The sequence below is a fragment of the Perissodus microlepis genome, chromosome 6 (assembly GCF_051167445.1).
Source record: "Perissodus microlepis isolate ML-2025 ecotype Zambia chromosome 6, ASM5116744v1, whole genome shotgun sequence".
NCBI classification, from domain to species: Eukaryota; Metazoa; Chordata; class Actinopteri; order Cichliformes; family Cichlidae; genus Perissodus; species Perissodus microlepis.
Window position 1 is genome coordinate 30708468 of NC_140466.1, and position 27517 is coordinate 30735984.

At 40.1% G+C, this 27517-nt stretch overlaps 2 protein-coding genes across 5 annotated transcripts; one reads left to right on the plus strand and one right to left on the minus strand.

Annotated features, from left to right (window-relative positions):
* The first annotated feature begins 999 nt into the window (after positions 1-999).
* Positions 1000-9272, plus strand: LOC146385942 (ubinuclein-1-like). The gene is made up of 13 exons (XM_084931947.1): positions 1000-1350; positions 4417-4521; positions 5000-5098; positions 5353-5493; positions 5681-5772; positions 5859-6444; positions 6547-6617; positions 7381-7510; positions 7605-7729; positions 8131-8211; positions 8321-8464; positions 8560-8607; positions 8714-9272. Exons 1-13 carry the CDS (start codon positions 1129-1131, stop codon positions 9270-9272), a joined length of 2403 nt encoding a protein of 800 aa, XP_084788073.1. The 5' UTR covers positions 1000-1128.
* An 858-nt stretch (positions 9273-10130) lies between these two features.
* LOC146385943 (hemicentin-1-like) lies at positions 10131-27514 on the minus strand. 4 transcript variants are annotated; one of them, XM_084931949.1, is made up of 9 exons: positions 27288-27514; positions 22882-22996; positions 18507-19924; positions 16051-16165; positions 15560-15635; positions 12784-12922; positions 12393-12710; positions 11323-11550; positions 10131-11130 (listed from the first exon to the last, which is right to left on the minus strand). In XM_084931949.1, the coding sequence occupies exons 3-9, from the start codon at positions 18559-18561 to the stop codon at positions 11060-11062; spliced, it is 1002 nt and encodes a 333-aa protein (XP_084788075.1). In that variant the 5' UTR covers positions 18562-19924; positions 22882-22996; positions 27288-27514; the 3' UTR covers positions 10131-11059. The 4 variants fall into 4 exon arrangements, with proteins under 4 accessions (XP_084788075.1, XP_084788077.1, XP_084788078.1 ...); XM_084931951.1 differs by having other exon boundaries at positions 18507-18806; positions 19858-22996; XM_084931952.1 differs by lacking the exon at positions 22882-22996 and having other exon boundaries at positions 18507-18806.
* Positions 27515-27517: the final 3 nt, after the last annotated feature.

Consider the following 27517-nt stretch of genomic DNA (forward strand, 5'->3'; position numbering starts at 1 on the left):
AGAAACCCAACAGCTGTACCAGTACCATCTGGGCCCAGGGTAGTCCATCTGGTTGCCTGGAGTGTGGATCACAAAAGCCAAACCTTCCATCCTGGGCCGAAAATAATGTCAAAGATTTCTTCTGTGTTCAAGAATCTTTGGACTTTTTGTAAAGTGTAAACACAAGGGCAGAGATTTTCAGGTGTTGCAAAAGCAGATAAGAAGCAGCAGGGGCCATACTCAGACAATCTTCCTCTTCTGCAAATAGAACTACTGAAAAAAAGATTTTTTTTATTCTTTGTAAAAGTATTTTTCACGTTATTTATATTAACTGTTACACAAATCTGCTTTGAGACATGTGCTTGTTGCCATGCACAAACCAAATTACTAAAAACTCTTGTGGAACAGCATGAATAAATTACCTACATTTTTTATTAGAATGGTCAGCCCCTCAGAAAATTTGCTGCCCTCCCTAACTGTCTTATGTTGGTAATAATTCGAATAAACGTGAGCACAAGAGAGAGAAAGACACCCTACAATGAGTTGAAACATTAACATTAACTTATAATTATTTATTCCTGTTTAAAACACATTATTATGGATTTCAAAATCTTATTTGCTTTTCATATGTACCTATTGTCAGCGATATCAACTTTAATAGCAACGTCTCTCTTTTTTTGCAATATTTTTCAAGCAACCTATATTTGACAACAGCATAATAAAACTGGAAATTCTGTTTTTTGTGCGCAATCCCCAATATTTTTAGTGGTCCCTATATTGGCCACCCTTATGAAAAAAATCTGGAGGCGCCACTGATAGATAAACGGAAGAAAATGGATGGATACTTAGGATAATACAGAGCCAGTACTTGGCACTCTCAAAGCTTTACAGACGTTTTTCCAGAATCGTGTTTCTCTTTCAACACTTTCTTCTTCCACCTGGTTCTGAGAGAGTTTTATGCGTGAGAAACGGAGAAGACGGACCATCTTTAAAGAAATAAACCTCGTTTTAAACAAACGGGATTGGTTGCCAAGGTATCACAGTTGGGCACGTGCGCGCACACCTGCCGCAGTTTGAGTTTAATTAAACTCTCTTTGCCCGTCTCCTCAATTCAAACCAAACCACTGACTCCGGTGTGCTGTCGCTGGGATGGCTGAACCCCGGAGAGTTCAGCTGTTTACTCTCAGCAGTGATGCGCCCTCTTCTAACTCGCCTTCGACCCACAGGTGTCCGTCAGGGGTTCCGCAGATGGAAGAATCCCGCTCAGACCGACCCGCTGACACTGAAACAGTCCGGCTCGTCCTCACATTATTTGAGCCCGACGAGCGGAGCTTCCCGGAGTTCAGCTACAGGCAGCTTGTTGATGACAAGGTGGGCCCTTAAAAGGCCCTGGGCTCTTTTTGGGGCTTTTGCATTTTTTAATTCCAAGCCATTTGCACTGTGTTGAATGGAATATAGGCAAATTCTCCAAAAAAAAGTTTGGTATAATTTTATTTCAAAATTTAAGTCTGACTTCCTTAAATTAGCTTCAGTGGCTAAGCTAATAATACAAATCCTCTTAAGGCCCTAGTGGCCATTTTTGGCCCATTGAAACCCATTATAAACGCTATTTTTCACTGCCCAATCATTACCATCAATTTAAAAGTGATCTTTTCACTTTCACCGAGGATTTGAGGGGCCTTAGAGTTGTAATTTTTTTTTTATTTGTCCACCAGGTGGCGCCCCTTTTTTCATTTTTGAGCATTGAACAAACTCAAGCCAAAAATTCAGGTTTTGAGCATGTCTTTCTGCTTTAAAAAGTGGAAAAAAAGAGTGGTGTTGTGTGTCACTATCGATGACCTTTATATTTTTAAACAATATAAAGGTCTTTATGCCAAAAAAAAAAAAAAAAAAACAAAACAAAACAAAAAAAAAGTACACAAACACACTTTCAATCTTCAAATGTATTCAAAAGCTTTCAAAAGTATTTTCTCTCAGACGGCCACACTGCAATACAAACAAATTAAATATAAAAGCATGGACCAAAAGCAAAATGGACTTTATTTTTACCTTCAAAATAATTTTTAAAATGCAGCTGCGGTTGAATGACCTATGACCCGGAAGTAGTCATTGATGGAAAGCTAAGCTAAACTGCTTTGGAAATAGACGCGCATTGAGCAGAAAATGGAGCTTCTGTCATCTCACACTGTCAATCGATCATGTAGAGACACCAATTATCTGCAAATTGTGAGCGAAGGGGAGATCGATGGGAACAGCCATTGGATGATTTCGACAAATTGACGGACAATAGCTTTGCTCCTGAAGCGGCATACAGGGCTGGACTCGCCGTGCGTCAAATTGCGCACAGTGAACATTCCGCTCACGCTTTCGGAGGTAAGTGCTGATGTTTTCGTTTGAAAAAGTGAAAAATAAGTATCGTTACATTACCAGTGAGTTAGAGGGTTACGACAAAAATGATGTTTTTAAATCTTAAGGCGACACGTTAACGTCACGACGACTTCCTTCCTGTCTATGTTGTTTACCTTTTTCTCGCTAAGTTTTACGTCACCAAGTCCTCTAGCTTTATAGTAAACGACAGCAGATCACTTCTAAACGTCGGTGATAAGGTTGCACATGTAATCTTGGACACTTTTAAACCCGACCGAGCCTGCTCGTCTGTTGTTGTTACCCGCGGACAATGCGCTAATGGCGGCGCTAAGCGCAGAAGCAGGTAGGGTGGTTTCCCAGAACACCGAGTGAAACGCTGGCGTTCGGCTCTTTTTTGATAGATTTCAGTGCATGTTGTACTTGTACAACTATGCATGTGACAAAAAATAATGATCTTGAATCTTATTGTTCACACGTGCTATCGTGCTGTGTGACCTGCCGTGCCAAATTAGATGGAACAAGTTCCCACTAGATTTTGATTATGTGCAAGCAAAGTAGTATCTTTGTGTCACGAATAACAAAAGGAGTGAAAAATTAGTGTCGGTACATTCAGTGTGACGGCTACAACAGAAAATTATATATTTGTTTTCACGTGGTATCGGACGTGTCGTGCTGGGGACACCGGGACCCAACCACTATCCCACCGCTGCAGCTACTCGCAGCGGGCGGTGGAGCAGCTGCCTGCGGCTGCTGGAGCCACGGAGAGCCGCCGGCAGACGCACAACTTTCCCGATTACCAACAACATAAATGTTCATGTTCATCCTTGTAAAATAAATGTTTTTCTGGTTCAAAGTGACCTTGTATTGTTATTTAGACGTTTTTTTAAAAAATTTATTTTAGAACAAAACGAGGTAATAAGCATTTAGTGTAAGCAAAACATGATAAACCTGATATGGCACTATATGACATTTAGTGCGCTTCTGCCAAAAAATAGTAATGTATCAAATTGAATGTCAGTGGTAATCTTTGGTCCATCCAAAGGCCTAATTATAATAACAAACGAATATTACTTCAAATGTTTTTTGTTTTTTTTTGGAAAATATTTAGTTTTTTTTTTTTTGTTTTTTGGGGCTAAAAAAACAGTGCGCTCATGTAATAAAACTGGGATTTAAAGGGTTAAAACAACGAAAATATAATTAAAACTTTATATGAATATTTCAGGGAGAAGTAGTTTTAAAAGACTGACCAATTTAAAGTGGAAAAAAAAATGAATATATAATCTTTTTATTGCACTTTTTTGGGCGGGACCATTTTTGGTCCTTAGGGCCTTTTAGAGCAGGGGTGCCCAATCCTAGTCCTCGAGAGCTACTGTCCTGCAGTTTTTAGATGCATCCCTAATAGTTTGATTACCTCTTCAGCATGCCATCAAGTTTGGCAAAGGCCTGATAACAAGCCATTCATTTGATTCAGGTGTGTCAAAACAAGGATGCATCTAAAACCTGCAGGACGGTAGCTCTCGAGGACTGGGATTGGACACCCCTGCTTTAGAGGGTGCATTTTTTTTTTTTTTTTTTTTTTTTTTTTTTTTTTTTAAGGGCCTAACAGGGGTTAAGTCACGACGTCCACCCTCCTAACCTGTAACCAGTTAAGATACAAACAGACCCGTGACTGTAGTTAGTCTAGGTTAAGTAGGCTAAATATTGTTTAGGCTTTTGGCTAACCACATGAATTTGTAAACCATTTAAGGTATTACACATATAAAAAGCAGTTCAGTTTTAATTCAGTTTGAACTGCATTGCTAATTCAGTAGCAGCCTTTGCTTAGTTTCAAAAGTGGTTTAAAAAAAAACAACTAACTTTTTAAAGCCAGAGCTGGGTTTAAAAGTTAGATAATAGTCAAAGTGGGACAAAGATCTGCTTTAACACTCACAGTGGGAGTAAATTGCTATTCTGAATGACTTGATTTGTTAATCTCATGAAAAACTAATAAACATGCTGGTTGCATTGGAGCCAGACATGTGTTCAGTTTCCTGTAAAACAATGGCTGGCATGGCATTTCATGGGTTTCAGATAAGTCAGTCAAAAGTTGAAGGACCACTGAGCAGACTAGAGGAGGAAGAAAAGAGGGAGAACGATCAAGTCGCTACCATTGCAAGGAAGTTGGAAGAAAAATATGTGAGTAGCCTTTTACTCTTGTAAACAGATTTTGTTTGTTTTTTTCGGTGTTTTTTTGTGAGGGTTGATGGGTGCTTGTCTACGGCTGGGTGGCCCAGAGGTCAGCCTGGACACGATAACCTGAGAATCTCTTTTGATCAAGTTTTCTGAAACTCTTGTGAACACAAGGTGTGTTTAAATAGGCACTTGACAAATAACAGGCAATAATGACTGTTTGCTCATCTATACTGTTAAGAAACTGCAGGTAAGAATACAATGTGATAAAGAGAACGTTCATATATTAAGGCTTAATAAATTATGTTCACTTGTGGTGACACAGGTGGTGCCTCCGAAAGCAGCCTGTTACTCCTTTTGTTTTTTTAAAAAACAATTACCTTATTAACCTATAAGATTAAATTGATGTGTGAACAAAAGGTGGCGATCACTATGATAAACATTTGTAAATGGTGCAGTAATGTTATGCTTTCTCTCAATACAGGGTGCCAAACCTAAGAAAAAAAAGGACCGCATCCAGGACTTGATCGACATCGGATTTGGTTATGATGACGAGGATTCTTTCATTGACAACTCTGAGGCTGTGAGTCGGTGTTAAACACCTTTTGAAATTTCTCACAGCTGGTATAAACTCGTCCTTGCCTGCTGTGCTGCACAAAAAGACGGTTTGATTTATAGATTATGACAATAACCTCACTCACCACTGAGTAAATGTTCTTTCTGCTTAAGCATTAGCTCGCTGCTGCACGTGAAAGCTCTCAACAGCCATCATGTGTACTGCTTGTGGTTATACAGTCCCTCAGTAGTTTCTGTAATTGTATTACATACTTCTTTTAGTATGACGAGTTCGTGCCATGCTCCATCACCACCAAATTTGGTGGGTTCTATGTGAATTCGGGCGTGCTGCAGTTCCGCCAGGCCTCTGACACCGAAGACGATGACCTCACAGCCGAAGAGGAAACGATTGAGATTGCAAAAGTAAGCAGTAAGAGTACATGACTGGCTGCGCTGGATATTTTGGCAAATCTGCTAAATAGATTTAAAAGGAAATTTTTGATGGTCCTCGTACCCAAACTTTTTTTTTTTTTTTTTTTTTTTTTTGCACCAACATTTTGGTTCTTTAACATTTTTGAGTTGTTTAACATACCTTCGAATAATTTCTCAGAAACGTAAACTGAATAATGATCAGGAGAAGCCAGGGAAGAAGCTGTGCAGAGCAGATGGAGAGATAAAAAGCAACATGGATCATAAGTTAAGGTGAGGCTGACCAAAGTTAGATACTGATGCTGTAAAGCTGACTTAACAACACTAAATTATTCCCTTGTAATTTTCTTGTTTTGTAGCTCTATGTCTGAAATTGGGCAGACTGATGAGATGGAGATCAAAAAGAAGAAAAAGGCTGTTAGGACTCTGAGCGTCACCAGCATGCTGAAAAAGTTTCAAAAAGAAAAGGAGAGAGAGAGACAGAAGAGAGCGAGGGACAAGGCAGCTGCAAATTTGGGTGCAACAGCAACTCCTCTGTTTCCTGCAGATGCAGGTGGGGGTGGAGGCATGGGGCTAACTGACCCTCTTCTCAGTTTAATTGGTTCAACCAATGACCACGCTCTTATTCAAGCAGCCAGCACAGTAGATTTTGATATTGATCTGGACTCTCTGTTAGAAGTCAGTGAAGAGATCTCATCGCCTAAATCACTTCCTCAACCAGCATTAGAGATGCAGCTGATCCAAAGCAAAACGGATGATCCCGTGCAGCTCGACACCTTTTCTGATCCCAAAACCCGAACTTCAACTTCAAAGAATAATTTTCTGGAGAAATGTGAACCAGAGCAAACCCAGCTTGTGTCAGATTCCAGTTCTATATCACAGAGCGCCCCGCTGCCAGAGGGACTTCCCCCAGCGCTGAAAGACAGCATTAGAAAACTCACAGTGGTGAGATGTTATGTATTTCTGCTGAAAGGAAATGCCTGTGCACACTGTATAGGATGACAAACTGATTGCAGTTTAATGAGCAATGTTTACACTGATTTTTAGGCGGCCAAGATATCAGAGGGAGAGTCAAAACTCAAGTTCTTCAGTCCAGATATCAACTCAATCCTGCTAGAGTGAGTTTTCCCAAGTGAACATATTCAAATGTAAAACCATTAACAGTAAACGAACATATTTCTCTTTGCAAGTTTAAGCGAAAGTCCTTCAGCACAGACATGCACAGCATACAAACTGCTACTATTATTATTATTATTATTAATATTATTTTAAAGAATGATGCTGAATTTAAGGGCAAAAAATTAAAAACAAAAAGAAATGAGGAATAAAAATCTTGTCATGGAAATGTGCGTTTATATAAGGCCAGGCTGAGTGTGTGTATGTATGTAGATATAGTGATAGATATACCTCAATGACTCATTCTTTCAGAAACTACTAGGAAGTGGTATTTATTTATATTAGGTGATCACGTTTTGTGGAACTTGAATGCTCGTGTAAGAAAAAGTTGGACAGTGCCTGCTTCAAGTTCAGGTATTGACCTGCAAACCTTGATCTTGACCTTAAATTTGCTACACACGTGATTATCTGATCAAAAATCTTGTTATACCTATACTCATGCCTAAGATTTCAAATAATCTCCTAAGCAAATTTTAACCGGTTTACACACTAAACTAATATGGTGAACACACAGATTAGCATGGCATACAAAGATAGTAGCTATGTAGGTGCAGCGTCACAAAGCCGCTGTTATGGCTGCATGCTCAAAGGTATACGAAGCAGTATATAACTCACTAACCCTTTAACTAAATGTGTACCTGTTCCTCCTGAGATATTGAGTGTGGTGTTTAAATGCATGTTTCTGCTCTTGGTGTTTCGGCACAGCATTGAGTTACAGTGTCGGGAGCAGAGTGGGCCACTGCGCTCCAAGGTGTACACACACCTGTCGTCTTTCCTGCCCTGTAGCAGAGATACGCTTCTCAAACGTGTAAAGAAACTGCTAATCGCACAAGTGGTGAGTGTGCTCATGTGTTCAGCTGCATTTCTATTACAGAGTTGTAAATTATTTATACTTGTGTGACCTGCTTCTTATATGTGCTCTTGATAAGGGGGAGCCCCCTGGGGTGGAAGATCCCATGCAGAAACTTAAAGATGCCATTGGAAGATCTATGCCTGAGCAGATTTCATGTTTCAATGAAGAATGTCAGGCATATGAACAAGTCAAGACTTCAAAGTAAGTTCATTTATTCTTGGAAAATGGAGGTGAGACTATCAGCTACTAGTGTCTATAATTTTATTTAACAAAATAAAATCTCCTTTCCTACTTACCACGTTGTCTCATCTCCCATTCTTTGCCACAGTTGTGGCTGTATTTAAATATTACAATCTTTTCTTATGGCTGACACAACCAAATTGTACAATTTCAAAAAGGCAGATGCGACATGAACATTACTCTACAGCATGTACATGCAACTGCTAGGCTGGGATCAGCATTTACTCAGCTTTAACAGCACTCTGGCTTCTAGGCTAGCTTAGCATTAGCATGTTGGCTGTGCAGGTGCTTGCAAAGAGAATTGGACTACTGGGAACCATCCCTAGCCCTCTGTGACAATGGCATTTTCTGTTTATCTAAAGAGCAACAGAGGACAATGATGAGGAGAAAACTGGGAGAAAAGCAGGTCCTAAGAAAGTGTTCAAGTGGAATGAGGAGATCAGGTAAGCTGTAAAGATCAATCACGTGTTAACATGTTTTATTTCAGTAAGATCTTTTAAAACTGTGCTTTAGTCCATGAAAACGGACACTTTGACCTGTTCTGTCATTTAGAGAGTGTTTGGGCCAAGTGCTGAAAGCAAAAGCAGACAATTATAAAAAGGAAAGGAAGGGGGAACAGGAGGTTGAAGAGCATCTCAAGATCTTTCTTGACAATGAGGTCAAACCGCTTTGGCCAAAAGGGTGGATGCAATCGAGGTAAACTATAATGGTGCAGTTTCAGTCCTGAAACTTTATTTTCATACTTTTAACCATACACATGTTACGACTTAAATGTCTTTTCTCTCTCTCAGGGTTCTGATGAAGGAGAGCAGGAAATTGTTAGATCTCTCGTCATTACTGTGAGTGCAGCAATGGGCGGAATTAAATGCTGTTACTTGTATGAATTTCTACATAAAATGTTTAAAGTTATTTACCAAAAATGCAAGCATTGTTTCACATGTTTAGAACGAAGAAGGCCAAGTGTGAGAAGAAGCAGTCATGTTCATTCTCAGATGACTGTAATGACGATCGGGGAAATTCACCACTGACAGAAATGTCCAGAGGAGCAGCTTCTGCCTTCACTGAAGGCTCCGATATACTCAGTTCTGTTGTTCACGAGGGTGCTGCCACGAAGAAGGGCGAGGTCAAAAAAGTGGAACTGAATGTCAGAGCCAACTCAAATGCAGAGTCGGAGAAATATCAAGTTGATGAGACACCCACTCCCACTCATTCCCTCCTGGATCTCCTTGCTGAACAAGCCCTAGCTCAGGAGCAACACCTCCCAGGGCTCCAGGAGCTCCTAGCAGAAGCTGCAAAAACCAAGTGTTTTGTTCATCACTGGAGCTTCTCGGAGACACAGAGTTCTCCCCTACTCCCTCCTCCTCCTCAGTCCAGCCCAGTTGGTTTCCCAGCACAGAGTACATGTGGTGACATTTTGCCTCAGATGCTTCAGGTTGGAGGCACCAAACATGCAGATGCTGTTCAGGTGCAGAGAGTCTCTGAAGGTGATGGTGCTACAAAATGACAACCTTCAACAAAGACATGCAGTAAGTTGTATATTTTCTTTTTACTCTAACATTACAACAACTCTGAATTTAGAGTAGTGCTCCTCATGTTCAGTTTTCTTTCTGTCTTAATAAAAGGGGACGAAAAGGGGACACTCCAATGATTTAGGGAATTAATTGGATAGCAGTTTTATAGAACTGAACTAAAATTATCAGAAATGCTCAAAATGACAAAAATCAACAACCGAAGGGACATGTTTGTACTGGAAACAAAATTAATTTCAAATTCAAAAATTCAAATCTCATATTTAGACAAAATAAAGGATGGCTGTAGCTCCAAGGTTCAAAATTGGCTCCAAAATCCTGAAACCTGCATTCTGTCTGCTAAGAGTGAGAGGATTATCCAGGATGTGTGTTAGCTAATGGTTTCTAAACGACAATGGCAGCAAAAACTTCATTGTGGGACCAAACCAGTGTGTGACATCATGGTTTAGTAGTTTACGTTTTTATCAAACGCAACACATCAATTGCTGCAAGATGCTTTATGTATTCCAATAAGTTTCAATGTCAAACTAAAAGCTTTATAATCAACATTTTGTCAAGTAGATAAAATGTTTTTCTTTTTAGATGGAGCAGAATCCTTGAAGATGAACTGGGCACATGATGAGGTTCTAATGGAGTAGTTCTTATACTAAAATCAACAAAGTTAATGTCTTAAACTACACACTTTCACTTAATACATAATAAAGAGAGCATGTCATAGCTGTTTATTTGGTGCTTTATTTTCTTAACATTTTGTACAGCAACTGAAGGTTTTAGTAGTGATTCATGTTACCAACTTGACTGAGGCTAGTAACAAATGAGTCAAAACAACAAAGTTCAACTGCCTAGTCAGCTTATTTAAGCTGAAATTTATTGTGCAATGAAAGTATTGCAAGGAGTAATGCAGGAGTTGTGAATAAGGATGTAAAAATAAAATGTCTCAACAAGCCTAAAGGACAATGAGGAAGTCTAAAGTTACCCAACTAACGAGCAGGCTGTTAGACAGTTAGCCTCTTGTACCATTTGGATGCAGCCTTTGCTTTGACAGCTAACCCAGACAGTTTCCAAAAGGGGGTGGAGCAGGACACTTGGACAGTGAGTTGACACATGCATTATGCCCAAGGATTTTTTTTTTAATTTTTTTTTACCCTCACCCACATCAACACATTGATCCAGTTTTCCAAATCCAAAGAAAATCCTTCCAAAAACTCTTGGATTCTTTACATGGCAGGATGGGGGCATAACTCAGCATTTCTTCAGATATCAAATAGTAATGAAACACCATTGTGATGTTCAAAAGAAAATAAGACAACCAGATATCTTTCTGGATGCCTTTGCTGGACTGTCTCGCCTTATTTCCAGTTTCAGCTCTTTAAAAGTAAATTGTTTTTAACTAAATCATACTGCTTTCCCATACCCATGAACACTGAGTGACTAAGGACTAAAATGTGAATTTCTTTCTAGAGAAGCTTTCAGTCTGGAAGATGTGAACTTTGCCTTTTGGGCAGATTACAAAGACAGCTTAGTTACATAAGAACATGTACCTGGACAGAAGTTCAGCAACAAAACGATTAAAAAGAACAACTAGAGAGCATCATCTGCTTTCAGTGAGACTCCACTGTCTTTGAAATGCACATAAAGACATTCAAATTCAAAGCTGAGCCTTGAGGACACAAGGAGTGACACAGCAATGAACATTTCTCTGCATTTTCTACAGCAGGAGCACTTTTATCCAAGTAACATGGAAAGAGGAACTTTTAAGGTTTTACATGTGAGTTATCATCTGGGTAAGAAGAACAAGCAGCAAGAAATGTCCACAACAGCTGTTTGCAGTTCCTGGAAAGCAGAAGAAACAGTTTTCAGCACAAGATTACTCCAAACCTTCAGTTTAGCATTCTTCTCATTTACATGATCATATATCAGAACAAAAGATTTCTCAAACTCCAGGAAGGATGATTTGGAACAATGAATGTAGAAATGTTAACAGGGAGCATTAATTGTGTTCAGTAGTAATGCAGACAACCCTACCTCTGGCAGGAAGGATTTTCACTTCCACTGTGAAGTTTTTTGGAAATAATCCTTTAGCTTGGATTGTGTAATTTCCAGCATCCTTTTTATTTAAATGAGAGGGTGGGGCAACTATCTGCCCATTTCTGAACCAGGTCACTGATGGCTGAGGGTTTCCTGTCACCTCACATGGGAATCTCTCGCCCTCTGTCATATTAAGTTTTACAGGACAGCTAAGCTGTGGTGCAACTGAAACAAGAAGGAAAAACAGTCAGTGGAAGAAAAGACACCTAATACATTTTATCTAACGAAGGAAGCTCTGTTTGTTCACTTTTCTAGTAAGAAGAAAAATATGGTTTAAGCAGTTCTATGTAACACTTTACAGCTGACAGGTATATGACTGGAGAACAAAGAGTGCAGTTTCATTTGAAGTAGTTTGAATACGTGATTCTTGAAATTGCATAAGGAAACATTACACATAACAGCTTTATATTGCCTCATTAAAATGCCTCTTGAGTGATAAACTGGTTCGTAGAGCAGAAAGTCTTCAGTCATATGTTATTAACAGTGCATATATTGTGACTATGGCAGAAGCTCTGGTGGTCATTTCCCACAGTCAATAAGTAAATAAATATTAGGATTATCCACACCTGAACTGTGTTGATATGTTCTTTGCTGTATTTTCTGCACGGTTGTCACTCCCATGTAAAAAGCAATTTTGGAAATGCTGTTGTGGCTTTACCATAATATTGCATCCCGCGCACTGAGCAGATCAGGTTATACTTACAGAGCTGTTATGCTGTTTTAAGCTTTGATAACCACATACACATTAAACGTAGCCTGGGTAAGTAGTTGTTCAGTGATGCTGGGAAAGCTCCAAGTGGCAGAACTGGAGCTCAAAATGTATGTGTTTTAAATGGATGCTGCAATGTTTGAAGCAAATAGCTTGCATCCACCCTTTTGGCCTTACAGAAAAAGCAAAGAGGGATCCTAAAGATGTGGAGAGGGGAAAAAGAACTAAAGGGGAAATTAAAAAACAGAATCCACATAAATTCCAAAAACTCGTAGCGCAGATCACTGGTTTCACTTACAGAGTCTTTGTGATGCCATCACTGGAAGGTGCTGTGGTCCTTCAGGTCCCAGCTCAAGTTTGGCTTCACACCAGTACTGAGCTTCAGTGTCTTCTTTACTGGATACGATGTTCAGAGTGAAGCTCTGAGTCACTGGTTTCTTCTCACTGGATGTATTCGAGTGCATCTGAGCCAGCATTTTCTCCCCTCTGTAGAAGGTCACGAGGACGTTTTCAGCAGGCGCAACCTCTGTAACGTGGCACTGTAGAGTATACTGATAACCCTCAAACAGTGAATCACTGTGATTTAGAAATGTGATGGATACTCTGTCTGGAGGCTCTGTGGAGAGAGTTGGCATATCAGCCATGTAAAGTGCTTCATGCATGTCAGAAGGATAATGCTGTTGACTTACTGTAGACTATTAGGGTGAGTTTACTGTAACACTGTCCTCTCTGTTCAGAAAGGGCAAAACACACAGGCTTGATGGTCCACTCAGTCATCTTCTCAACACTCCAGACCAGAAAACCTTGTAATGTAAAGTTAGGACGGTTCTGGAGTGGCAAAGGGTAACAAATCACAAAGCTATTTAGATTTTTCTTTTCCACACAATGGATAATATTTATGTGTGTGTGTGTGTGTGTGTGTGTGTGTGTGTGTGTGTTCATCACACTCAAATGTTTCAGCCCATTAAACTAATTTCAATATTAACAAGTAAACAAAATGGTGTTTATTATTAAGGGGAAATTAACTGTGGTGTATCATGTCTTTGAAAAGCGGAGTTCAACTTCTGTAGCCATACACAGGTCTGATTACTGCCACACCTGTCCTCAATCAAATCTCTTAAATAGGACCTGCCTGACAAAGTAGAGTAGACCAAAAAGTCTTCAAAACCTAGAAATCATGCTGCGATCGAAGGAAATTAGGGTACAAATGAGAAACGATGTAACTCAGATCTCAGTCTGGATAAGGTTATAAAGCCATTTCTAAAGCTATGGGACTCCAGCGAGCCACAGTGAAAGACATTATCCACAAATGGCGAAAACATGGAACAGTGGTGAACTTTCACTGGCCGAACAAAGTTACCCCAGGGCCTCAGCAACAACTTATCCAAAAGGTCACAAAACACCCCGGAACAAAGAACGGTAGGCCTGTCTTGCTTCATTAAGGTCCGTGTTCATGACTTCACCATAAGGTAGAGACTGGGCAAAAATGTCCCCAAATGGTTCCAAGATGAAAACCACTGCTGAGCAAAAGGCACATAAAGGCTTAGTTCAGTTTTGCCAGAAAACATCGTGATGATCCCCAAGCCTTGAAAAATGGTCAGACTGGGGTGTGTCCCATTACTTGTGGCATAAAAGTAACAGCATTTCAGAAAAGGAACGACATACCAACAGTAAAACGTTGTGGCAGTAATGTGATGGTCCAGTGCTGCTTTGTTGCCTAGGGATCTGGGAGACTTGCTCTGGTAAATGGAACCATGAATCTACCAAAACATCTTGAAGGAGAATATCCAGCCATCTGTTTGTGCCCTCAAGCTGAAGAGCACTTGGTTTTTGCAGAAAGACAGTGATCCAAAACACGCCAGCAAGTCCACCTCTAACTTAAGAAAAAGAGCAGGACAGCTTTGGAGTCCTGACCTGAATCAGATTAAGATGCTGTGGCATGACCTTAAAAAGGTAATTCATGCTTGAAAACCCTCGATTTTGGCTGAATTACAACAATTCTGCAAAGACAAGTGGTCCAAAATTCCTCCACAGTGCTGTAAAAGACTCATTGCCAGTGATCACAAATGTTTGATTGCAGTTGTTGCTGCTTAGGGTTGCCCAACCAGTTATTAGGTTTAGGGGGCAATCACTTTTTTACCCAGAACAATGTAGATGCCCCCTCTACGTGGACCCCCAAAACTAGTTCATGCATTTATTACATCTAGGCTCGATGATGGTAATTCATTATTATAAGGATGCCTTAAAAACTCCCTGAAATGCCTTTACTTGAGGTGAAATGCTGCAGCAAGAATACTGACATAGACTAGTAAGAGAGTACACATTTCTTCTATATTGTCTTCTCTTCATTGGCTCCCTGTTAAATCCAGAATCAGATTCAAAATCATCATTCTAAAATACGTCTTTTAAGAATTTCTAGTACTGTATCACCCCATCAGATCACTTCACAGTCAGACTGAGTTCACTTGTGGTTCCTAGAGTATTAAAAAGTAGAATGGGAGACAGTCTCCAGCTTTCGGGCTCCTCTTTGGTGGAACCAGTTCCTAGTTTGAATTTAGGAGACAGATTCCCTCTTTACTTTTAAGTTTACTCTTAAGACTTTCCTCATTGACAATTATGCTGAAATTATGCTCTCTTCCACAGTGTCTTTTTGTCCTGTGTCCTTCTCTTCACCCCCAACCAATCTCAACAATTGCCTGCCCCTCCGTGGGCACGGTTCTTCCACGGGTTTCTTCTCGTTAAAAAGTTTTTCCTATATAAATAATATTGAATTGAATTTACCTTCACCACTTCTGCTGCTTCCATAGTAACCTTTTCATCTGTCTTCCTCTGATTTACACATCTATCCTGTTTTGGTTGTACTTTCATTCCTCTTCTCCTCTGAGCATACCTCCACGTCTCCAGGTTCTTTTCCACCTACTCCATACTCTCACTACTGATCACAATTTCATTAGTGAGCATCATAGTCCATGCAGACTTCAGCCTGGCCTCATCTGTCTGTCGATCACTACTGTCAACAAGAAGTGGCTCACAGCCGATCCCTGATGTACTCACACCTCACCAATATCTCGCTGTCCTCATACATGTCTGGCACCATCCTTGCATCTTCTGCCATTCCTGACTTCTTCAGGCAGTACCACAGTTCCTATCTTGGCACCCTATCATGTCCTTTAGATCCACAAAGACACAATGCAACTCCTGACCTTCTCAATACTTCTCAGTCAACGCCCTCAAAGCAAATACTGCATCTGCAGTGCTCTTTCTTTATTTCCCAATACACTTCACACTTAGCATAACTCTCTTTGCATTGGTTATGAAGTTGTGAAGACTGTGTGATGAAAATATACAGCTCTCTTATATAAAACTACAAAGTGAGGATATAAGCCTTATATTTAGTTTAGTTAGTGGGTGTTGTTTGGTTCTCAACATATAAAACACTGTATAATCAAACACTGATTGACCTACCAGTGGGACTTCCCAACCAATGCCAAAATACCCCATTCTTTGTATGGAGCAGTTAGCTTTGACTGGATCTCCAAACCTGTAAAAGGAGATATGCAATTAATTCCCTCAGACACGCAGATGATTCTGTTAATTTGGTGACTGTTTCTTGATGTTGCCTCTTACATTTCAATAAAAGTCAAGTAAAAGTCATGACAGCAACTGAAATATTTAATAGTTGGAAATTGATCCAAGATAAAAATCAGAGTGCTGATCTTTGCACCATAGATTTCAGAAGCTCAACATAACAGGACTGCAAGGTCAAAACCTCGTGAACCTTTCTGAACAATGAAATGCCACAAGGTCACCATGTCTGAGTGACACCAAGCTATCATTTTATTGTCCAAAAAGGCTTTAAACTGCACAGATGAGTGAACAGCAAGTTAGTGCACACAGACTCTTATCACTGACCACCTACGTCAGCCTTAAATAATCACTCATTCTTTTTGCCATACCTGACCACCACAGTGGAGGGTGATATCTTTAGAGGGCAGAGGACACTTTGTGTTGATTCTCCAGGTGTGATGGGAGAAGGGACAAGGCTGACATTTGGAAAGGGAAGTGCGATTTCTGGTGGAAGAGATGGTGTGTTAGTGAAAACAGGGTATGAAGTACCTGAGGTTAAGGGAGTGGGAGAAAGAGCAAGACATAAGTCATGAAAGTAAACACTGTGTACTGTGTCTTTAAGGTCTGTGCAAAATCATTTTGCACTTTTATTTTTATCAGAAATCCACAGAACAGGTTTTAACTAAGAAATAAAAAAGATCTAATTTTCCTCGCTTTACTATAATAATCCAAGTCTTTAGTTGCTAAAGCTTTCCTTACGAATGTCAGCTTATGCAACTTTAGACTGCATGTTGTACCTTTCTGTCTAAGTGCAATCTGTAGGGCAGCAATACTGTAAAACCTTGTGTTACGTGTACTTTTTTTTAATAAACTGGAAGAAAACCTCAAAATACTATAAAATGTTTCATGCAGGCTCAATCATCCAGGTAAGGAAATCCCAAAATGTTGATTCTGTTCATCTGGATGTAGAGCTTTCAGTGGGAGAAACACTAGCAACTTCTTCAGTTGAGACTGAATGAGGGACAAACATTTCTCCCACTGAAAACGCTACATCCAGATGAACAGAATCAACTTTTTGGGGTTCATCAGTTGTGCTTGTAAAAAAAAAAAAAAAAAAAAAAAAAAAAAAAAAAAAAACTGTTAAAAATTCATTGTGAGCTTTTTGTCTCCACCTTCTGAAAGTGAAAGTAGCTACAAAAACACTGCAGACAGTGACTTTTTAAATGTACTTTTTTAAAAAAATGTTTATTTATTTATTATTTTGCCTCTGTACACCACCACAATGGATTTTTAAATGTATTTAAATAAACTGTTCTTAATACTTGGAGGAAAATCCTTTAATCACTCCCTGGATTTTCGAACCCATGGACAATTACTGTGTTCCCTCCCTTGAGATGCTTTGCCAGGCCGTTTCTGCAACCACTCGCACCCCATTTGTGCGTCTCTCTGCATTCAGTTTTATCTTCAGTCACTGAAAAGCTGCTCTGCTGGGAGTTGCGGTATGCTTTGAGTCATTATCTATTTACGCTGTGAAGCACTGTCTTATAAAAATTGGCTGAACTTGGGCAGAGAGTCCTTTATGCTTCAGGATTCATCCTGCTGCTTTTATCAGCAGTCAGTTAGCGGTATGGATCCTTATACTGGATCCATACTGTGCCATAACAGTAAACGGCTTATGAAATGAAACACATTACATCATCTGTAAAACATGGTGGAGACAATGCCATAAGATGGAAAAACAGAACATTAAGGAGGATACTGTACATGTAGACCTAACACACTGAGTACCTGTGATGTTAAACCCAATACTATAAATAAAAACATGAATAAAAGGATGGGTCTCCTCCTATGTTTGTCCTGGCACTGTAACCCACATGATCTCATGAGTAATTTTTTTTCTCAGTCTTAACACAATACATGCAAGGGTCAATTAAATTTTGCCATCTCATGAAATAATACTCATTTTAGCTGATCTATTGTGAACTATTGTTTCATAGCATGCTGAATACACCCAGTGTGTTCCTCTGAGGAAGGAAGGACACCCTGCCCAAGTCGTAAGAACTCGCTCCTCTTTTCAATTTCCATCGAGTCCTGGGGTTGTTCTCCTGCCTATCAGATGATCTCACTGGCAGTAGGCGTGCCGGCTGTCAAAATTTATAGTTGTGTTTCCCATGTGCCACTCTGCAACGTGAACAATGCAGTACAACTGTCAGCTTACAGACAGCGTAGTCTGACCAAAACCAGGATCACAAGTCTCAAAATCTGAAGGATCAATGACGTCTTTTTTTTTTCCTGATTTGCAGGAATGGAAATCTTTAAGGAAAAGCCTGCGTTCAAAATGTGAATGGGAATTACTGTCAGCTAAGTCTGTCTAAGAATCACAAATTCAAATGTCTTCTGATGCAGAATGGAGCTTTACATGTGTAGATAATGTTTTGTGTTATGTTTTCAAATGTCTTATGTTTGATGTGTTCATGTGTAACCACTTTGAATCCTCTCTAACAACATATTACGTTTTTTTTAAAGTTAAATAGTTTCCTACAATTTTGGAAAAACCTGAGCTGAAACCCTTGGATTAGGTTAGCAGAGTAAAAAAAGTAACTTTACCCTCAGAAAAGTGATCACATGTCATTTTTAACTACAAATCAATTTGCCTCAGGGGTTCTTACAAGCGCAGCCACCACACTCTGCCCACTCATCTTCAGTCCCAGTTATCTCTCTTGTCACACTCTTTAACCTTACTTTTTAACCTTATCTGCTTCTATTGCCCAATTGACTTCTACACTGAACAGGTTCTTCTCATCAGAGCTGCCCATTGCACCCACTCAGCCATCAGTTCACTCACCTGAGTGGAAGAGCTGAAACAGCATGAGCGCGACGGCCCATCCAGGAGAAGCCATCCTTCTTCTATGTCACGTTAACAGCTGATCGATGCTGACGGTGCCACAGCCTGAGACTTATGAGGTAGCAGTGGGTTCTTTTAGTTTATGTGGAACTGTGGGGTGTGTGAGTGTGTGTGTATGTGTGTGAGTGAGTGAGTGCACATGTGGGTGTGGGGTGTGTGTATTTGCTTTGCTTCTGTGTGTCTGAAGTTGATGACGAGGGAGTTCCTTTGCTCTGGCCTCTGAAACCCACCATGGGCGTTCTGTTGGTATATGAAGAGAGGAAGGAAGGGAGGGTCAAGAAAAATGAAGTGTAGTGTTGCAACGTGGAGGGCAAGAATGTGTGTGTGTGTGCGCGTGTGTGTGTCTATGAGAGAGAAAGAGAGAGTAGTTACATAGCAATACACTGATACAGAGCTTTTGAGAATAAAAATAATCATCCCATTGGTGTGTTATATTGGGGGAAAAAAGCACTAAAAAATCAGCTTCAATCAGCTAACAACATCTGATTGTTTTTTTTCCCTTTTTTTTCTTCCACCATATAATCTATATAGGACTCCTATTTATGTCTTAATGTCAATAATAGCGCCTCTCTTTCACTCATAAGCACAGCTTTTATGCTGAAGCATATTGTTAGTATAGGAAATTCCACAAAACTTGTCACTGACTCAACAGTTTTTTGTTTTGGGGTCTTTGAGCTCATTGTTTTTGTTTTTATAGTCTGCATTACAGGCTTCATTGTCTCGGTTCCACTGATTCATACACTGACCAGAATTACGCACGGCTCTAAACATGCAGGGTGAAACCGGGGCAGAGTCAATTATGCACTCCTTCTGATAACATTTCCCCCACTGATTACAGCTAAACCGACGCAAGATTATCAAAACCGCATCAGTTACAAAACAAAGCATTCTTTCACAGCGTTAAATTTAGTATAATTTGCAGGAAATTGCATGCCGGTAAATCAAGTTTGTGTGGTTCATTTAAATATGCTCCTCCCAGGAGCGTGTTTGAGAGAGAAACCGTGGGGTAGACCGGGGTTGGGTATCACACTTTTTACTCTTTGATGAACTGCTGTTCATTCATTCATCTATGACACTCTGAAATTTTGACCCCATAGCTGGGTTAGCTGTCAGAAGGAATGGGGTTGATTGTCCCTATAGCTAACAATGGAGTTTTAGTAGAAAACAGTGATTTTAAAGTGGGGGACAAGTTAACTGGAAACACTAAATTGCCCATAGGTGTGAATGTGGGAGTGAATGTGAGTGTGATTGGATGTCTCTGTCTGTGTTAGCCCTGTGACAGACTGGCGACCTGTCCAGGGTGTACTCTGCCTCTCGCCCTAAGACAGCTGGGATAGGCTCCATCAACCCCTGCAACCCTGAAAAGGAGAAGAGGAAGCGGATGGATGGATGGACAGTGATTTTAAAAAGTATAACATTTAATTTTTTTCAAGATAAAGACACAAACATACAACATACAACACAAACAACTGAGAACATTTCCACGTTCCATGACTGTGACCAGATGCTCCCTACATCTTTTAAAAGGCAAACACTCCCTTTGGGCAAGATTTTCCAACAGGTAACCTGGGCAATAGTAAGCAAGTCAGTGTAAACATGTGATAACAGAAACGAACTCCATTAATATTGAACTGACTCTGAACTGCTCTCCATTTTAAGTCTTATTGCATTCTGGATCATCTGGGTTCAGGGCTGGACTGACACTGGCATATTTTGGTAATGGTGGCCCACTGTGTTTATTTATATGATATGTGAAAGTGCATAACATACTAGAGGATATATGTTCATGTGGTGTGATTTCAAAAATTAAAATAAAATACAGCAGCCTACAAGGAAGAGAGTAACATGTTAAACAACTGATATGCTCTTTCACTACTCAGGGATTCATCCTGGGAGAGATGGCAACAGTATCACAAAAAGAGCTCCTCATCAAAGTGGCACAGTTTTATTTTTATTCTATTTTTTTGCTACTTTGGGGGAAAAATTTAGACATTACTTATACATTTTCATAAGTTCACAAATAAAATTTTTATCATTAGAGAAAAAATTACCAGTAATCATCCCACAGATGTAATATTATCTACAGCTACTCTTAGTACCATTGATGTTAAGTTAGACTCTTTTTCTCCAATTGATCTTTCTGAGTTAACTTCAATAATTACTTCCTCCAAACCATCAACGTGTCTTTTAGACCCCATTCCTACAAAACTGCTCAAAGAAGTCCTGCCATTGATTAATTCTTCGATCTTAAATATGATCAACCTATCTCTAATGGTCGGCTATGTACCACAGGCCTTCAAGCTGGCTGTGGTTAAACCTTTACTCAAAAAGCCATCTCTAGACCCAGCAGTCTTAGCTAATTATAGGCCAATCTCCAACCTTCCTTTCATATCAAAAATCCTTGAAAGAGTAGTTGTCAAACAGCTAACAGATCATCTGCAGAGGAATGGTTTATTTGAAGAGTTTCAGTCAGGTTTCAGAGCTCATCACAGCACAGAAACAGCTTTAGTGAAGGTTACAAATGATCTTCTTATGGCCTCTGACAGTGGACTCATCTCTGTGCTTGTCCTGCTAGACCTCAGTGCAGCGTTCGATACTATCGACCATAATATCCTATTAGAGCGATTAGAACATGCTGTAGGTATTACAGGTACTGCACTGCAGTGGTTTGTATCATATCTATCTAATAGACTCCAATTTGTGCATGTAAATGGAGAGTCCTCTTCACACACTGAGGTTAATTATGGAGTTCCACAGGGTTCAGTGCTAGGACCAATTCTGTTTACATTATACATGCTTCCCTTAGGCAGCATCATTAGAAGACATAGTACATTTTCACTGCTATGCAGATGACACCCAGCTCTATCTGTCCATGAAGCCAGATAACACACACCAATTAGTTAAACTGCAGGAATGTCTTAAAGACATAAAGACCTGGATGGCCGCTAACTTTCTGCTTCTTAATTCAGATAAAACTGAGGTTATTGTACTCGGCCCTGAAAATCTTAGAAATATGGTATCTAACCAGATTCATACTCTGGATGGCATTACCTTGGCCTCCAGTAACGCTGTGAGGAACCTTGGAGTCATTTTTGACCAGGACATGTCCTTCAACGCACATATTAAACAAATATGTAAGACTGCTTTCTTCCATTTGCGCAACATCTCTAAAATTAGAAATATCCTGTCTCAGAGTGACGCTGAAAAACTAGTTCATGCATTTATTACTTCCAGGCTGGACTACTGTAATTCATTATTATTAGGATGTCCAAAAAACTCACTGAAAAGCCTTCAGCTAATCCAAAATGCTGCAGCAAGAGTACTGACAGGGACTAGAAGGAGAGAGCATATTTCTCCTGTTTTGGCTTCCCTTCATTGGCTTCCTGTTAAATCCAGAATTGAATTCAAAATCCTGCTCCTCACATACAAGGTCTTAAATAATCAGGCCCCATCTTATCTTAATGACCTTGTAGTACCATATCACCCTATTAGAGCACTTCGCTCTCGCTCTGCAGGCCTACTTGTTGTTCCTAGAGTATTTAAAAGTAGAATGGGAGGCAGAGCCTTCAGTTTTCAGGCCCCTCTTCTGTGGAACCAGCTTCCAGTTTGGATTCGGGAGACAGACACTATCTCTACTTTTAAGATTAGGCTTAAAACTTTCCTTTTTGCTAAAGCATATAGTTAGGGCTGGACCAGGTGACCCTGAATCCTCCCTTAGTTATGCTGCAATAGACGTAGGCTGCCGGGGGATTCCCAAGATTCATTGAGTTTTTCCTTTCCAGTCACCTTTCTCACTCACTATGTATTAATAGACCTCTCTGCATTGAATCATATCTGTTATTAACCTCTGTCTCTCTTCCACAGCATGTCTTTTATCCTGTCTTCCTTCTCTCACCCCAACCGGTCGCAGCAGATGGCCGCCCCTCCCTGAGCCTGGTTCTGCCGGAGGTTTCTTCCTGTTAAAAGGGAGTTTTTCCTTCCCACTGTCGCCAAAGTGCTTGCTCATAGGGGGTCATATGATTGTTGGGTTTTTCTCTGTATCTATGAAGCGCCTTGAGGCGACTTTTGTTGTGATTTGGCGCTATATAAATAAAATTGAATTGAATTGAATTGAATTCTGTTAAAACCTGATGTAATCCTGTGTTGATTTCTTTTAAAAGGCTTAACATCACTAAAGTACTTTTAAGCCACACAACTGTGTTTGTCTGGTTTCTCTGCCATTCATGTACCAGAGCTCTAAGAGTCGTTCTTAATCTTCTGATACTAGCCCAAATTACTCAATACCTTGGTAATCATCCATCGGCACTGTACATACCTCCACGTAAGTGCTACAAGAGGTAGTAGTAAGCTTTATGATCATCCAGGTGAACCAATGAAAGGTACATCCCTGGAACATCAATGGGGGAAAAGGTACCTTAAGGAGAGAGAGTCTGGCAGACACAACACTTGTATTATAACAGATTTAATGACTAAAATAAAGAAATAGAGGTTTTTACACAAATAACACATAACGCTATAGGCTAATATTATTATGCATGTTTTAAGTCTGACTGAAGAAAAAAAAAGTCTTGTGATAATTTCCTATGTGGAGTATTTGCACACTTTGACCCAGATACTATTTATTGAAGATGTGTCTCTAATCATATTTTGTCGTTCTTTTATATTTTCTGTTTTAATTCATTATTATTATTATAATTATTATTATTATTATTGTGTGATCTTTTTATGCAACAACAACACGCCCGATCCATGAAAATGATAAAATACTTTGTGCGTGTTCCACAAACTGACCACTGCAAAATGAGCAGACTGTGACGTGACCTGCCCTCTGTGGCAGTGACAGACAATGTACTAATGATGGGATTTCCGGCTCTTTTTAGAGAACCGGCTCTTTCGGCTCGGCTCACTAAAAAGAGCCGGCTCTTTCAGCTCCGAACCGGCTCTTCAGGTTGTTTTGTTGCTTTAATTAATTTATTATTAACAATAATATAAAATTATGCACAAAAGTAATTACTAATGTAAAAAAAAAGTGGTTTTATTTATATATGTTTATATATAAATATATGCGGTGGCCCCTAGAGACAAAGCATGTACAAACTCCAAAACACATTTCTAGCGTTAACTGAACTTCCAAAACAGAGCTACCTACAGTAGCGGTTTTTGATACGGGCGACACGGGCGGTTGCCCGGGGCGGCATCGTGGTGGGGGGCGGCATCACGGGCATCGGCAAAAAATAAATAAAAATAAAAAATTGCTCGTACTCATGCTGCCCCGACATCAGCCAGCGCATATTGGGAATGGCATAAGCACCGATCGGTTTTCTATCGCCCATTTGCGGGGAGTAAGAGCGCCCTCCGTTTGCGAGGTGCGCCTGCCGCTTGCGGCACAGGGAGGAGAGGGCGGGGCGGCGGGGGATTCACTGACTGGCTGGAGCAGCATCTAATAACCAACTCGCAAAATAAAACAAAATAAAAACAAAACAACAAACACGAAAACACCAGACATTATGATACAGACTTATAATTTGCACCAATGTTTTTTCGAAATTCTATACGCGAAAAGTGAGCGCAAGAGCCCTCGGTGCGCCTGCTTGCTGCTGAAGTCAAAGTAAACTTTATTGTCATCTCCGCTACATACAGTCCAGCATATAGAGAGACGAGACGACGAGGCTTCAGTTACAGCAGTGCAAGAAAACAAACAATAAATATAAGAAGAGTAAGAAAATAAATATACACTTTAGGACTCGGGGTAAAGGGATCAATAACAATTTATAATTTACAGTTTGATGATTTAAAGTCTCACACACAACCCATCGAAAGGGGAGGGGGGGGGGGGGGTGGCTGCTTCCAAATAGAGCACATTTCATTCATAATGTTGTAAATCCAAACCCATTATGTATTCATGATTTGAATCCTGGGTTGTGTGAAATCCCAGAAATACACCTTCGACAAAGTGAATCTGTGAACTAAGGTGTAGGTCTATTAGGTTATGTTGTGGTGATCCTCGGGTTGGGGGATTTGTGTTCATACTGGAGTGCAAAATTAAAACCAATGTAAGATGGACAAGAAAAGTTCAAAGCCATCAGGTGCTCAGTTTAGAAAAAAGAGAAAAGAAGAGGAGGAGAAACGAGCAACAGATACAGGTAAGCAGATGTGTGATTGGATAATGGCAGGTCATCCTGAAACAATCAGAATCAGAATACTTTATTAATCCCTAAGGAAATAATGTGGGTTACAGTTGCTCCAAAAAGAAATGGTAAAAATAGCAACAGTAACAGACTAAACTCCAAACAATACATTATGTTACAGATTTTAATATTAATTAGTCATTGTCAGTTGTTGATTTGTCCTGTTCTCATTGTATGACGAATTATGATGGCTGTTTGGTCGCCGTTTGCATACAATGCATACTCTCTCTCTCTTTATATGTGTGTGTGTGTGTGTGTTTCTCTGGCGAAATTCAGTATGGTTCCGACAACAGTTTTATGTTAATGTATAATCCTTAATATGTTTTATGTTTTATATGTGTGTGGGGGGGGGCGCCAGAGGGAGTGTTCGCCCGGGGCACCAAACAGGCTAGGACCACCACTGGCTACCTAGATCACTTAAATTACACAATTGAAAGCATATGTGTATTGTTTGTGCACTCATACAGGGAGTGCAGAATTATTAGGCAAATGAGTATTTTGTCCACATCATCCTCTTCATGCATGTTGTCTTACTCCAAGCTGTATAGGCTCGAAAGCCTACTACCAATTAAGCATATTAGGTGATGTGCATCTCTGTAATGAGAAGGGGTGTGGTCTAATGACATCAACACCCTATATCAGGTGTGCATAATTATTAGGCAACTTCCTTTCCTTTGGCAAAATGGGTCAAAAGAAGGACTTGACAGGCTCAGAAAAGTCAAAAATAGTGAGATATCTTGCAGAGGGATGCAGCAGTCTCAAAATTGCAAAGCTTCTGAAGCGTGATCATCGAACAATCAAGCGTTTCATTCAAAATAGTCAACAGGGTCGCAAGAAGCGTGTTGAAAAACCAAGGCGCAAAATAACTGCCCATGAACTGAGAAAAGTCAAGCGTGCAGCTGCCAAGATGCCACTTGCCACTAGTTTGGCCATATTTCAGAGCTGCAACATCACTGGAGTGCCCAAAAGCACAAGGTGTGCAATACTCAGAGACATGGCCAAGGTAAGAAAGGCTGAAAGACGACCACCACTGAACAAGACACACAAGCTGAAACGTCAAGACTGGGCCAAGAAATATCTCAAGACTGGTTTTTCTACGGTTTTATGGACTGATGAAATGAGAGTGAGTCTTGATGGGCCAGATGGATGGGCCCGTGGCTGGATTGGTAAAGGGCAGAGAGCTCCAGTCCGACTCAGACGCCAGCAAGGTGGAGGTGGAGTACTGGTTTGGGCTGGTATCATCAAAGATGAGCTTGTGGGGCCTTTTCGGGTTGAGGATGGAGTCAAGCTCAACTCCCAGTCCTACTGCCAGTTTCTGGAAGACACCTTCTTCAAGCAGTGGTACAGGAAGAAGTCTGCATCCTTCAAGAAAAACATGATTTTCATGCAGGACAATGCTCCATCACACGCGTCCAAGTACTCCACAGCGTGGCTGGCAAGAAAGGGTATAAAAGAAGAAAAACTAATGACATGGCCTCCTTGTTCACCTGATCTGAACCCCATTGAGAACCTGTGGTCCATCATCAAATGTGAGATTTACAAGGAGGGAAAACAGTACACCTCTCTGAACAGTGTCTGGGAGGCTGTGGTTGCTGCTGCACGCAATGTTGATGGTGAACAGATCAAAACACTGACAGAATCCATGGATGGCAGGCTTTTGAGTGTCCTTGCAAAGAAAGGTGGCTATATTGGTCGCTGATTTGTTTTTGTTTTGTTTTTGAATGTCAGAAATGTATATTTGTGAATGTGGAGATGTTATATTGGTTTCACTGGTAAAAATAAATAATTGACATGGGTATATATTTGTTTTTTGTTAAGTTGCCTAATAATTATGCACAGTAATAGTCACCTGCACACACAGATATCCCCCTAAAATAGCTCAAACTAAAAACAAACTAAAAACTACTTCCAAAAACATTCAGCTTTGATATTAATGAGTTTTTTGGGTTCATTGAGAACATGGTTGTTGTTCAATAATAAAATTATTCCTCAAAAATACAACTTGCCTAATAATTCTGCACTCCCTGTATATATATTCAAATAATTTAAAAACAATGTTCATTTACCTGTTATTACCACACACCAAATCCGGTCGTTGGTACTTGCTGGCTTGTGTAGCCACTAGGTAACAAAAGCTCAACACTGCGCCTAGCATCCTGGAGCACTTCTGTTGTGTTTTGTACGTGTTTTGAGTTTTTACGTGTTTTGGAGTTTTTACATGCTTTGTCTGTAGGGGCCACCGTAAATATACTTTTATTTATTCACGCCACATAAAATATAATAAATAAATCATATAATACAAAAATCAACTATTCACATTTCAACTTTTAACTATTTAAATTTCCAGCTTTTTCCTTTTACAAATTTAAAGTGAAACAACACAAAACACTGCAAACCACAACACAATTAAATATAAACTAAAATATGAAAACAAAAAGAACATGCATATTCTCTGTCATATGGGCCTGCATGAATAAACTTTCTGAATCCTTTATCATCTGCAACTGAAAATAGTTGTGGATGATTACTATACCTTTCTAATGTGACCTTGTTGTCCCTGGCTCTCTTTCTCTGTCTCTCCCTCCTTTGTGCCTGTGCTACTGAGTGTGTAACTACCGCCCCTCCCCCCTCTTCCCAGCGCAAAGCACAAGGCTCGCGTGGGGAGTGAAGCGGAAAAAAAGTGGGAGAGAGAGGGTGAGAGAAAGAAAAAAAACCCCAGGGCATGCTCTAAGAGCCGCGACCGACACATCACTACAATGTACC

Excerpts from the sequence above, each read along its gene's own strand:
- LOC146385942 (XM_084931947.1), top strand. The coding sequence starts at position 1,129 with ATGGCTGAACCCCGGAGAGTTCAGCTGTTTACTCTCAGCAGTGATGCG. Across the intron at positions 7,730-8,130 it reads GAACAAGTCAAGACTTCAAA|AGCAACAGAGGACAATGATG; the intron begins GTAAGTTCATTT and ends GTTTATCTAAAG. Across the intron at positions 8,608-8,713 it reads TTAGATCTCTCGTCATTACT|AACGAAGAAGGCCAAGTGTG; the intron begins GTGAGTGCAGCA and ends TCACATGTTTAG.
- LOC146385943 (XM_084931952.1), bottom strand. The coding sequence starts at position 18,561 with ATGGCTTCTCCTGGATGGGCCGTCGCGCTCATGCTGTTTCAGCTCTTC. Across the intron at positions 15,636-16,050 it reads CCCTCCACTGTGGTGGTCAG|GTTTGGAGATCCAGTCAAAG; the intron begins GTATGGCAAAAA and ends CTCCTTTTACAG. Across the intron at positions 11,131-11,322 it reads GAAAATCCTTCCTGCCAGAG|GAACTGCAAACAGCTGTTGT; the intron begins GTAGGGTTGTCT and ends TCTGCTTTCCAG.